The sequence below is a fragment of the Plasmodium inui genome (assembly GCF_000524495.1).
Source record: "Plasmodium inui San Antonio 1 unplaced genomic scaffold supercont1.1, whole genome shotgun sequence".
NCBI lineage: Eukaryota > Apicomplexa > Aconoidasida > Haemosporida > Plasmodiidae > Plasmodium > Plasmodium inui.
The window spans coordinates 1427666-1441358 of record NW_008481835.1 but is presented as its reverse complement, the minus strand read 5'-3'; the positions used below and the strand labels follow the sequence as shown (position 1 = coordinate 1441358).

Here is a 13693-nt window from a genome sequence, read left to right as displayed (position 1 = left end):
TTCACGTAAAAAAAAATACTTACTCAAGCCGATACGCTTTGTTCCTCATTGCCGTTTGATTTACAGTGTAGGCATAAGTCTGTACATCTGAATGTAGATACATATTAAATATATAATATTATATACATTTATATATATGTATATATAATGCATAGTCGTAGATAGCTATCACGCACCGCATACTTCTCACATGGCCATATGCGTGCAGAAGGCATACTACTTGAAGCGACGCGTTTATTCACCTCTGAATTTTAAGTAGCCAGAAAAAGCAAAAGATTGGTCTCAAACCCGCAGCTGTATTGCATGTACGGAGCATTACATGCAATAATGCATAGATACCGCTTATTATAATTATAAATAAAGGAAAAAATTCGAGGGGGGCTTTCCCCTTTCTCAATAGCGTATTTTTTTTTTGCCAGTACGAAATATATAACAATTTATGCATTTTTTTTACGCAAATTAAACGTGTTCGTCGTATCAGCAAAAGAAAAGGTATTCATAAGGAAATATAGTTTCTTCCTATGCATTTCCCACTTTTTACATTTTTTATATAATTTTCGTTTCGTTAACCCTTTTCACTTTCGTAAAAATTATCCTATAGCTTCTCTCAATTTTTTGCGTGACCATTTTCCAAACTTCTCGCGCAGTTCGTTAAAGTTTTCATTTTAGCGTTCTACAGTCATACTGCATTTTTATTCCCACTCAAACTAATGCAGTTTTAAGCGAGAGAGCCTTTTTCTTTTTTTGCCCTTATCCCCTCGCATATGTATAAAATGCAAACATGTACCGCATGTAAATATGTGAATATATTTATATAGCATACATGGCAATTACATATTCGTGCCCATGTTTGTGGCCACCTTATGGTAAAATGAGCCATATTTTTTGCCAGCCATAAAATGTTTCACCAATTCGTGTATCGCTCTTGTTCATGTCGACATAAATGAGGGCGAATTTTTTTTTTTTTTTTTTGAAACGCCTGCAACATTTATGCATCTCTCTGTGTTATTTTATCCTTCAGCCGCTCGCCGATTTAGCCAATCGCTTATTCCCCCTTTGGCCACTTCATTTGCAAAATTGAAGTCAACGTTTATGCGAGTAATGCGTTATCTTCTCCCCCCCAAGGCGCGCATTGCCAACCCTTGACACCTTACTGTACAAGGGCAATGGGTGCTTAACTTACATAACAAATCGGTTTCCTAAGGAAAAGCTGCTTGTGTGAAGAGGCTACGTATAAATATATATATATGTACATACATATATATGTACCTATTCATGCCACTCACGTTAGGACGCTTAGGCAAACATCACTCTGCGCACGTTCGCCAGAAAGTCACCGGGGGATTATACCTTCTCCTCTCGCAGTGCGCATTTATGCACACGCACTTACATATACCAAGGCGTGCGAGTAACTAGATGCTCCCACGATACATATTCATACGAACCCGAATGCGTAACACAATTTGCAATAGTGTGCAAATTCACGGAATCGAAATATATAGAGCAGCAAAAAGGCTATTTGAGCTACCCTCCTAAAAACGAGAAAAATTGAACCGCGTTAAATTGACGCAGGCGTTTCCCAGTAAAGCTCCAAGGTGTGTATAACCGAAGGCTCAGTCTTTCCAGGCGAAGGTTCGCAAAGCAAAAGTTTCTAATCGCCCAAGCGCAGCGAGTTGCACACAGGTCCCTGTACTCCTGCACTCCTCGTGAATGTGTATCTGTATACATATTTTCCATACACGCGTCAACAAGAGAGGCCCTATAACCGAACTATCAAAGTAGGCCCCTTACCCAGTCAAAACTGTTATCTGTATCCCACTGAGCAGCACTCCAATCCAGTATCTCCCCCAAAATGAGAGGCTTCAACAACTACAATCGATACGGCAACTTCCCGGACTACAACAACCCGTATGCGAACTACCAAGCGGCGGCCTATGGGCAATTCAGGCCCAATTACGGAGATTACTCAGGTCACGGGGGTATGTCCAATCATAATAGTCACGGCTCAAGTACCCTAGGCAAAAATTTAATGCAAATCGATTGGACAAATATTAAGCTAGTTCCATTTGAGAAGAACTTCTATAAAGAGCATGAGGATATAAGTAACTTAACAGCGAAGGAAGTGAAAGATATTCGTGACAAACACAGAATTACCATTCTGGAAGGAGAGGGAGTTCCCAATCCAGTAGAATCTATTAGCAAAATTGGCTTCCCAGACTATGTTTTAAAATCGCTTAAAAATAACAACATTGTTACTCCGACTCCTATTCAAATACAAGGTTGGCCGATAGCACTTTCCGGAAAGGATATGATTGGAAAGGCTGAAACAGGAAGTGGAAAAACATTAGCTTTTATTTTACCCGCATTTGTTCACATTTTAGCTCAACCAAGTTTAAAGTATGGAGATGGCCCAGTCGTTTTAGTGATGGCTCCCACGAGAGAGTTAGCTGAACAGATCAGACAAGAATGTATCAAATTCTCTTTAGAATCCAAAATAAGGAATACCTGTGCTTATGGAGGTGTTCCAAAGAGTGGTCAAATTTATGCCCTCAAACAAGGGGTTCACATTCTAATTGCATGTCCAGGTCGACTAATCGATTTATTGGAACAGAATGTTACCAACCTAATGAGAGTTACCTATTTAGTTTTGGACGAAGCAGATAAAATGTTAGATATGGGGTTCGAAATACAAATTCGAAAAATTGTTGAGCAAATTAGACCTGACAGACAAACATTAATGTGGTCAGCTACTTGGCCAAAGGAAGTGCAATGCTTAGCGAGAGATTTGTGTAAACAACAACCTATACATGTTAATGTTGGTTCTCTGACGTTAACTGCGTGCCGTAGAATTAAACAAGAAATTTATCTGATTGAGGTAATTAATTTGTGCATTCGATATTTCTTCCCCTTCTTGCTGTCATCATAGTTGTGCGTAGTGTAGAGTATGGCCGCTGCGATGCAATGTGCTACTCGTTTTTTATGATGTTTCCCCCATTCATCCTTTGTTTCAATTTTGTTTTGTTTTTTTTTGTTTTTTCTTTGTTTTTTTTTTGTCGAATGTTTGTCTTTTATGTGTTCCATTTTTTCTTTGCAGTGTTGTTTTCTCCGTTGTGCCAGTTGGCAACGAGGGAAGTTGATGTTAGGGTTATTCCCTCCTCCTTCCTCCTGTTACGCCAGAAGAATTCATGCACGCGGAAATGTCCCTCTACGAGCTGCTTATACCTGTGTTTGCAAATTTGAGGGACGTCCGCTTTGTTTTTGTTCCTCCCGTTTCGTGAACCGCGCCATGTACCTGTCGTGTACAAATGCGTGATTGTTTCGTGTAATTTGATGTCTCCTTACGCGGCTTGTATGTGCATAAATTTGTATATACATAAGTGTACGCTCCTACATGTGTGGGGAAGATATGACCCCTTTGAGGATCATTCTGCGTAACACATTCACGTTGTGCATTCCCCTCCACATGACTGTGCTGAGCCGTCCGCGGGCCTGCACTGGGGTGATGTATTCTATGTTGGTGCGTTCATCCCTTGGAATGCATTTTTCCGCTGCATTTTTTTGTTCCGTTTTTTCGTTTCATTGTTCGCTCCATTTTGCGTGCCACCGTGTACCCCCATTCTACACGTGCCGCCGCCCACATACGGCGGAATTGCTATTATTAAGGAGAGAATTAGCAGTTCATTGCAAATTTACAAGTGATAAAAGCAAAAGAGAGGAGCTTTCCTTTCGACTGGAAAGTACTTTCGATTATTTTGACAATCTTGCGAGCCCTTCCTTTGTCGGAATATTTGTAGTTGTCCGCATGTATGCCATTTGTGAAGAGTGTGGTACCCCCCCTTCTTGCTGCGGGCTTGTCCATTTGGTGTCTGCTTTTTTGGGGGCGACAACATATTTGGCCTCCTACCGTCTACTAAGCGCGCACCTGTTGTGTCATTAGTTTGCGAAACTCCCACAAGAGGAGTACCTAGTGGCAGGCGCTACGATGAGAAAAGGTAGGTAAGCGCCGTATATGACATACATGTGGATGAGTACTAAAATTTTCAAGAAGAAAGGAGGCAAGATTGTCGAAAAATGGGAAATAAAAGGGAGGAAGGAAAAGGGAAAAAAAGGGAGAAAAAAAAAAAGAAAGAAAAAAGAAATGGTAACAAAGAATATGTTATTTCTTTATTTTTATTTTTTTTTTTTTTGTTTCTCCGTTTTTCCCCTTTTCCCCCTCCTCTTTTTATGCGAAGTCCTATCACTTTAAATTTGCAATGAGGTTAGTTATCATATTCTTGCTGGGCCCTTATTTAACTGTAAATAGAGGTGAAGCAAAAATATGATCCTTATGATGCAATTGCGCACGTGTGTGGTATGCATTATGTGCGTGACGACGCGCGTACCAGTTTAGGCGCCCAGGTGTAGGCGTGTCCCCGCAAGTGGGTTTCAATGCGTATTTGAGTGCCTATTTGAGTGAGGCTTTGCCCCTGCGCTCGTTTATACACTCGCACAAATTGTACACTTATCTGCATGTATGTACATGCCCCTGTATGTCTACGCCTACACACACATCCAACATTTGTACCTCGCTATCTTCGCGTATTTATCCGACCCCCTTATGTTCTAATCCTCGCGCCTCTTTCCCCCATTTTAGGAACATGAAAAGATAGCAAACCTGAAGTTGCTGCTTCAGAGAATATTCCGAGACAACGACAGAATCATCGTCTTTGTGGAAACGAAGAAAAATGCAGATTTCATCACCAAGGCCCTGAGGCTAGACGGTGTGCCTGCCTTATGTATACATGGAGATAAGAAACAGGATGAGAGAAGGTGGGTTCTGAATGATTTCAAAACAGGAAAGAGTCCCATTCTGATTGCAACGGATGTAGCTTCTAGAGGACTAGATATAAAGGATGTAAAATATGTTGTTAATTTTGATTTCCCTAATCAAATTGAAGATTATGTACACCGAATTGGAAGAACAGGTCGAGCAGGAGCCCACGGAGCTTCCTTCACTTTTTTAACATCCGATAAGTATAGACTAGCTAGAGATCTAGTTAAAATACTAAGAGAATCGGAACAACCCGTACCTCCACAGCTGGAGAAAATATCCTACACAGCCGTTAACACCCCAAGGAGAAATCCCTACTACGGATATGGTCGTTCATCACACAATGTAAATAACATTCCACTAAAGGGAAGCAACAGATATTACTAAATTTTTTTTTTTCCTTCCGCCCTGTGCAAAATGGTTAATATTTATTCTTTAAGAAAAAAAAAAAAGATAGGAAGTTTTATTAAAAAATTTACCATTGTTAAAGCGGTGTGAAATTTGCTCTGCTGTGGTTATAGCATTGTTCCCATGTGGATGTGTGCACAATATGTGTGCACATAGCGCTTATATATGTCCACATATATGTGCATCGCCATGTAGCCTATTTTTTATGGGCCTGTGGCAGCTGCAACATTTAAAATATGGCATGCGAAGGCTTATATATAAGTAATTGCACATCAAGAAACGCGCTAGCTTCTTGCATCATCTGTAGTTCACCTTTCATATACGTTTCGATAATAATACATTTTTAAAACACTGTAAATTAGCGAAATGAGCCAACAGGTTGGAAGTTTTTTTTTTTTTTTTTTTTGGAATCCTTTTAAAACGTACCACTTTATGTGTTATGTGTCTATTGCATGACTGGGCAAAATTGCATATGGGCTTCCCTGCATGGATGAACAAACGAATAAAAATTCCTATACACATTTGCATGCGTATACGCACAAGCATTGCACACGTTTGCACGTGTATAATTTGTACGTGTTCACGCGTGTATGCTTATGTAGTTGCATGTGCCACTAGGAAGTACGCGCAGCAACAGACAAAATTTGTTATTCTTCACTTTGCATCGCATTGCGTCGCACCGTACCCCAGTGGCATTTATTATGCCCACCTAATGCAACTCGCGAGGAAATTGTCCACATCTTTTTTAAGGAAACACTGCGGAATTTTGTCGGCAAGAAGGTGTCCAAGTGGATGCCCTTCACTAATTGATGCCTGTCTATTTGGACAGTAGAGAAATCGTAACAATCATGCTCCTATAGTTGCTATGGCTGTTATGCTGGGATGGAAGAGGAAGAACACTGAGGCACGCAGGGGGAAACAAGAAAGACCCGCACAAAAAGAGTTCTCCTGGGATATGCGAACAGAGTAGAACTGGAACCGTTCGGATAAGTCAAATGGAAAACTGAGTGGGGTAATTGAAGTGTTTCCATTTTTATCACACAAAACTAAGACAGCCCATATGTCCCTTATTTTAATACCACACTGCATTTCGTATGTGCGACATTGGAATGGTGTACTACATATTGTGATGTTTTTTTTTTTTTTTTTCGCTTATACAAATGAGTAACATCCCTTTGCGTTTACTTGCTTCTTATCGTAAAGGGAGGTGTAATGCTTTTCTTATCCTTATGAGTATTTTTTTTTCTCCCATTTTTAGCCCTAAGCTGCGTCAGCGCGAAGGGCGCAGAATCTCAATTCCTACCCCACTTTTGGCTAGCTACTTTGGAAAAGAGGCTCCGCTTAAAAAAAATCACAATATTGAGGAAAAACGCAGTTTTAAGGAAAAACACAATTTTAAAGGAAAAAATTCATCATAATAGATACTTACAAGGTGGAATGTTCTTAATGCATATACTTCTTAAAATAAAGAGATTGCTTTTTTTTCTTCTTCCCATTTTGGCGAAAAAAAGAGCTAGATGATTTACCAAATGCAAGAGGTACACTTTCAGTATTGAAAAACTTACATAGTGGCTGCGAATCCAAAGATATAAGCGTTTGGGGTATGTACTTACTACATAACGTATCAATCTTTCGCCTTTTACTAAAGATTGCCGTGTAGTAGGTACACTAAATGCGTATACCACAAATTTTTGTCGGGCCTTTCAGGCGCGTAACAATTATAACTAATCAACTTTTTACATCTCCTTTTTACTGACCTTATTGTGTCATTATATAATTTAGCTGTCGGGGGGCTCAATTCATTTGGGGTCAAATTTTTGCTAAAGTGCTCACTTTTTTTAATGCTCATGTATTTTTATCTTAACAATTTCTTTAGGGGTGTAGTTACAGGCGTTTTCTATTTTACTAATTATACGAATATAAGTCAATTTTACAGCTTTGGAGCTTCACTATATAAAATATATATCCCTATTATATAATTGGTTAAAAATATAAATTACAGTTGAACTCATATCATTCCTATTTTTTTTTCTTTATCAAAGGGTGTTTTTTCCCTCTGCTCTTTTAGTCGCCAACATCCCTTCGCTGATAATGAATACAAGGCTAAACTGAACTAATTGGGGCACATTACAATAGGGAATAATTTTTTACAAATGTACGTTATGTACTTTTTTCAACCTATTATTATTGTACCATATGAGAAGCCTCCTAGATACGCTTATTTTGCCTTCTTTTTACATGGCACCTCTCTTTTAATACGTTCAGTATCATAATGTAATAACAACCAACCCATCGATCCCGCCCACGCCTGCTTCTAAGCCGGCACAAAAAGTCATCACAAAATGTACATATGTGAATCAGTGCGTTTATGTTTTAGTACTAAGTCCGATACAGAGGAGTAAGGGCCTCATAAATTCACACCAACCCCAGTGTAGTAAATTTTTCTACCACTGAAGGGTTAAGCGATTAGGTTCTACTTATGCGCCATCGCAAAGGACACCTGAACTTTCTTTACCGTGCACATATTGCGGTGAGCCATTTGGAATTGGCACGTTTAAAATTACACATGTTTACAGTCAAGGCATTTCGTTATTCCCTGCTGATATGGGCGCCTTTTCCGGCGTGGGAGGGAAATGCTTTATAATTTCCGCAGCACCCAATCGGTTGACACACGGGAAAAAAATAAAAACAAAGTACATTTTGGTGAAACCTCCCAAAAGCGGTTGTTGAACCTTCACTTGAGGGATGTGAAATTTTGTTTGTTGCTTTTGTAAAAGATTTTCTTTTCTTGTATGCTATGGAGTCGAAATGGGTAGAGCCCATTTGTGCCTTATCTTAACTGCTTCATTTTAACCGCTTCGGCATGAGGCTGTTGAATGCATTGGCCGTTCCACCCCCCTTTTTAACGAATCTGTACGAAGCGGACCGACTGGGGCAAGCAGAACAGCTCTTTCTCTATATCGTCCAGTGACTTTTCCCACTTCACTGCAATGACCTTCGGAGGGTCACTTGGCCCAAATGAAGAACACCTTCCAGTTATTTTTCCGCCCAGCTGGTTGGTCATCTCAGCTCTCACATTTTGAGATTCCCATTTTGCAGTTGTCAGTCCACTGTTGTGAAGCGAAAGAAAAGGTTGACTAGCCGAGGATGGTGGTTTTTTTGTCCCACCACGGTTGATGGTCCTATTGCCGTCAATTTTGTTCCTGGGATTATCAACCTTGGGATTACCACTTCGAAAGAGCGACCCCCCGGGAGGAGGATTCTCCCCCCCTTCGGCAAGAAAATTTGCATTCGAAAAGGGTGAACGAAGCATCTCGTTCGATAAGTCCACATTAGGTACAACTTTCGTTTTTAGCCTTCTGCCATGCAATCGTATGTCGCTACTGTAATCGGGTTTGCAAGAGGGCAACCCCCACAGTGCATTATTTTTATCCACAGGTGAGAAGTTAAAGTAATTACTTATGTAGCCTCCGCGGAGTCCATCAGCCCATGCACTTTTCCCATTAGGAGTTCTACTATTAGCATTTTTTCGTGCACCTATCATGCTTCCGTCCAAAGTGTAACTACTCATCTTTGGTGTCCTGCTTCGCGATATCTTCCTGCTCTCCCTGTGCGTTGGTTGCCGTGCGGTATCGTGACGCCTATATGTACTCTGTTTGGACTCTTTTTCCTGTGCAAAGGGAAAATGAGAAGGGGGAGACCATTTTTACAATGTTTGACTTAAGTGCGCCACTTCGACGGCGTCACAAACAAAGGTACATTCTGCGAAGCCCAATTATTATGAGGACGCACGTTAGATACGTGAACCCATTTGACGGTTTTAACAAAACAGTAAAGTTATATTCTCCACAAGAATAGTTCTCTAATTTGTATGTCCATTCGTCCTCCATTTCTATAGTCTTTTTTTTTTTCTTTTCTCTTACCATGTCAACCCCGTAGGACAGACAACACATTTGCAGATACTTCACGACACTCTCATCTTCCATCCCTCGATTCTCATGCTTCTCTGAGGACTCTTCCAGCAGCCGTTTGTGCACATCGCTTGTTATGTGACCACCTGCCCGTTTGAACAGATCCTCTCGCTCGGCTTTTGCATCAACGTCTGCGTCGATACCCGCTTTGATGTGTATCTCCCTTTTCCCCCCCCTCTTGTTTGCTTTTTCCCATGCCGCGCGGTCCACTTCGGCTTCCACAAACCTGCGAACATTCGGCTGAAACGTGCATTCACGCAATTCTATTAGCGCGTCGTTGTGCCCTACCCCGATGGCGTCCTTTTTTAGGAACGCCTTCAATATTGTCATCGGGTCGACGCATTTCTTTTCCCTTCTGAAACGCCCCATCTGAGTGAATTTTCTCCTCTTAATTGTTCCCTTTGATAGGTCCCTGTTTTGTGGGTCCACTGTGATACGCCTCCGTCCACTATTTTTTGACAAGAGCATTATGCTCTCGTGTATGACATCATTGAGAACATTTTCGTTTTCCATCACATGGTAGTCTTCCCTTAACAGGGGAGATCCTCCCGTTTTGCATCTTGGCTCGTTCCACTTCTTCCAATCGGGAAGGGTAAAATACCCCTCTGAAATGTCCCCTCCCAGAAGAGCATTCTCCCCTTTATTGGAAAAGAACACCTCCTTATATTTCCACATTTGTAGGACCGTCCTGAGTAGCACATCACTCTTACGTTCTAGTCGATCTTTAGCAAAGCATTCCCTCTGTATTATGTTAAAAAAGGCCTTTCTCGATATAATCAACATTTCGGGGGGTGGATTCTTCATCTCCAGCCTACTTCCCCCTTCCCATTGAGCCAGCAAGCACAGGTCATTCTCGTTAGCTACTCTCTTCACCTGGCACACATTCTTAAAGTGGAATTCACCACGTGGATTAGCCTCATCTTCAAATAAAGGATTTTTTAGTGCATCCACTTTCTGCGCGTTGTCTAACAGGTACGGTAAAATAACTTTTTGAAATTTTCCTTTTCCCCTTTCTGTCAAAGATGAATAAACATCGATGTTGAACAAATCCACGGAATTGTCTTCATCCCTGTTTAGAGAATTCCAAATTGTTTCAATTCCTTTGTCCAGCATAGAACTATTGAGAAGTGTTCCGACTGGGGGAAAGGAGTTTTTTTTTTTCTTTCCATCTAATCCTTTTTTTTTGAAAGCTGACCCACTTCTGCTTCCATCCCCATGACGGTTCGCCCTTCTACGTCCAGTGCAGTTTTTTTCACCATCTGCGTCACTTCTTTTTGGCGATATGGAATAGCCTCCACATAGATCGGTCTTTCTAAGACGGTACTTTGTGCACACATCGATATGGTTCATTTTTTTGTTTTCTTTTCCTACCTTTTGTAAAGACATGCAATGAGGAAGGCACTCCCCATCTGCCCCCCCTCTACCTCAGACAGTGAAAATGCAGAGTAGAGTTTTCTTTTCTGATGGCTCTTCTCCACCGCATGCAGATATTCACATTTCCTAAATCGTTAAACAGCGGTTAGGACAAACGAGAAAGAAAGAAAAAAAAAATTTTTTAAATAGAAATAAATAATTCTCCATATGGACACATCTCCCCTGCGGATGGCACCCTCAATGTGTGTAACTTAGTTACCCCTTTTTACTACCCCTGAGTTGTGATTTATTCTTCCTTCCGAAGAAGTAACGTGCAGCTTAAGTGCTTCCTAGGTTTCCCTCCGTCCCAGCAGCAGTGCACACTTTACTTCACAACATACGTGTGCAGGTACATTTGTGTGATGGGCACTTTTCTGTACGTACACCCCTAGGGGGGTATAACTTCAAAAATATTTTATTTTATTATACTTTATTTTATTTCATTCTATTTTATTCTATTTTATTTTGTTTTATCCCCCTTTTGTGCAGCCCTAATGTTAACGTCTAGTTGGTTAAAATGAGCAGAAGCAGCATCGAAGCATTCTGGTACGTGCCTGTTGGGGTTTCCCCGCGCGGAAGGGGAGAAACAGCGCGAGCAAACTGCCTACGTGCTTGCTCTAAACAAAAAGAGGGGGACACACGAAAAGGTGACCCGTCTATACAGCAGTGGAAACTCATTCATTAACAGTGTTTTCAATTCGGACAGTCCTTTATGCCTAACATCACGCGATCTGTTACAGGTCCAACACACCACTAAGTGAATACAAAAAAGAAAGTCAGCAAGTCCTTCTTCTGAACGATGCTATTGCGCATGACGCACATCAGTTCATTGGCGAACCCCTAACTCCACATCAACTTCACCATTTTCAATTTCGTGTTGGATCGCTATCTAGGTATAACTCACTTGGAGAAAAGTTTCTAATCTTTGGTTTGCTCACGTGGACAGGGAGAATGTACTGGCACGCACTCGCGCAGCACGGGGGCTGGCAAAAAAAAAAGGAACACGTACAACTCGAGAGAAAAAACTAAGACATGTCGTAAGAAGTGAATGGTAAATCACAAGCTAGTTGGAAAAAATGAATACTTATATAGGCAGAAAGATACATCCGCGAAATTGCTAACTGGTGCTCTACGGACGCGTGGGAGCAGGTGGGTGGACATCCTCCCGTGGAGAGGCGAATTGGAGGGAAAGCTTACACGTGGTAGATTAGTCTCGGGAGTGTGTCTGTCTGCCTGTCTGTGCTGGGGGGTGAATGGCTGCAGAATGTTGATGACTCTTCTTCTTTACCACATCGCAGCCACGTCTCTGCCACGTCTCTACCACATCGCTTCCACTTCGCTACCATATCGCTACCATATCGCTTTACCCCTTAGAGCGCATCGTTGAGGACGAACTCAGTTAGCAGGCGGACGCCAAATCCTTTGGGCTTTCTCGCCTTGAAGTTCCAAGACACTCCGGCAATATCTATATGGGCCCATGGCGTATTCTGAATAAACTCCTTCAGAAATAGGGAAGCCACAACGGAGCCAGCTTTTACACTGGAAGAGATATTATTCAGGTCAGCATACTTTGAATTTAGGGAGGATCTGTATTCATTAATCATGGGTAACCACCAGGCGGGTTCATTGGACGTCTTGGACGAATTTAAGATTTTATTTATTAACTGATCGTTGTTTCCAAAAACGCCAGCATAACTGGTGCCTAGAGAGTACAGCATAGCTCCTGTTAAGGTGGCAATGTCGACTATGTAATCGACGCTCAACTTTTCTGCATACACTAAAGCATCAGCTAATGTTAGTCTTCCCTCTGCATCGGTGTTACCAACTTCTATAGTCTTCCCATTGGAGGCTGTGATGATGTCACCAGGGCGATATGAATTTTTCGAAATCATATTTTCACACACTGCACTTAGGAAGTGAACCTCTACATTTTCCGGCCTCATGGTACCTATACAGTAGGCACATCCCAACACAGCTGCACAACCACTCATGTCAAACTTCATCAGATCTATCATGGATCCTGGAGCAGCTTTCAGATTATATCCTCCTGAATCGAAGGTTATTCCTTTTCCTACGAGTGCAATTTTTTTTCTCTTATTTTGGTTATCTCCCTTCTGTGCCCCTTTATACGTCAGATGGATGAATTTATTTGGATACATACTTCCCTTTCCGACGGAAAGAAATGAGCCCATTTTAAGTTCCTCTATTTCCTTGACATCTAAAATTTTGCACTCGAGCTTTACCTTCTTGGCTAACTCAACAGCTGCGTTGGACAAAGAAACTGGGTTGCAATAGTTCGATGGAGCTGCTATCAGTTGTGCTGCGTAGTAGGTACCATAAAAATACACACGCGCTTTGTCTATCTGTCCCTTATACATATCAGCATTGGCAATGTGCAATGATAAGCTTTTCATATAATCTGTGTTGCTACTCTTATCAGAAGACTTGAATCTTTCATCCGTGACGTATTCGTAAAATAAATGCTCCAGGAAAAACCTAAATAGGTTCTCTTGGATTTTTATCTCAAATACGATGGAAACCTTTTTGTATTTGTTATCAAGCAGCATGGTCGCTAGTGCGTATGTTATTTTCCTAATTTCTAGTTCTGTTTCTTCTTTCGCAGGACCACATCCGACGTACGCAAGGCTGACATACTTCTTCTTGTCATTGGCGATGTAGAAGCTTTTACTGGTTCCTATCTTTCCTGAGAAGTTTTCCATATTTCCTTGTTTTAAAAATTCATTAATCGTCTTATCGTTCACGTTAGAGTTTATTTTGATCGATCCGCCACTTACGCCATTATCGCCGCTACCACCGCTGCTGCTATTCTTCGGGGCGCTGTTGAGGAGAAATACGATCAGACCCTCATCCGCGGGACAAGCTTCCTTGTTGATATCTTTTACCTCTATGTTCAGGTCATCTATGGGGGTGTGATAATCTATGGGGATGGTCGTTGGGTCCAGGGACACTACCTGCGGCACTAGGGTCGCCATTTTCCGAATCTCCTTTCTGTTGCTAATGCTACTAAATGTTTGGCTCTGAAAAAATGGGGGGCTTCTATCACCACTGGCACTTTTACAAAGTGGATGCC

General features: G+C 41.4%; 3 protein-coding genes across 3 annotated transcripts; 1 reads left to right on the top strand and 2 right to left on the bottom strand.

Moving 5' to 3' along the window:
• Positions 1-1852: 1852 nt before the first annotated feature.
• On the top strand, positions 1853-5197 carry C922_00329 (hypothetical protein; the record flags this gene model as incomplete). Its single annotated transcript, XM_008815946.1, has 2 exons — positions 1853-2875; positions 4634-5197. 2 exons carry the CDS (start codon positions 1853-1855, stop codon positions 5195-5197), a joined length of 1587 nt encoding a protein of 528 aa, XP_008814168.1.
• Positions 5198-8120: 2923 nt separating this feature from the next.
• C922_00328 (hypothetical protein) lies at positions 8121-10539 on the bottom strand (the record flags this gene model as incomplete). The annotated part of the gene is made up of 2 exons (XM_008815945.1): positions 8121-8888; positions 9142-10539. The coding sequence occupies 2 exons, from the start codon at positions 10537-10539 to the stop codon at positions 8121-8123; spliced, it is 2166 nt and encodes a 721-aa protein (XP_008814167.1).
• A 1433-nt stretch (positions 10540-11972) lies between these two features.
• C922_00327 (leucyl aminopeptidase) lies at positions 11973-13595 on the bottom strand (the record flags this gene model as incomplete). The annotated part of the gene is made up of 1 exon (XM_008815944.1): positions 11973-13595. One exon carries the CDS (start codon positions 13593-13595, stop codon positions 11973-11975), a length of 1623 nt encoding a protein of 540 aa, XP_008814166.1.
• Positions 13596-13693: the final 98 nt, after the last annotated feature.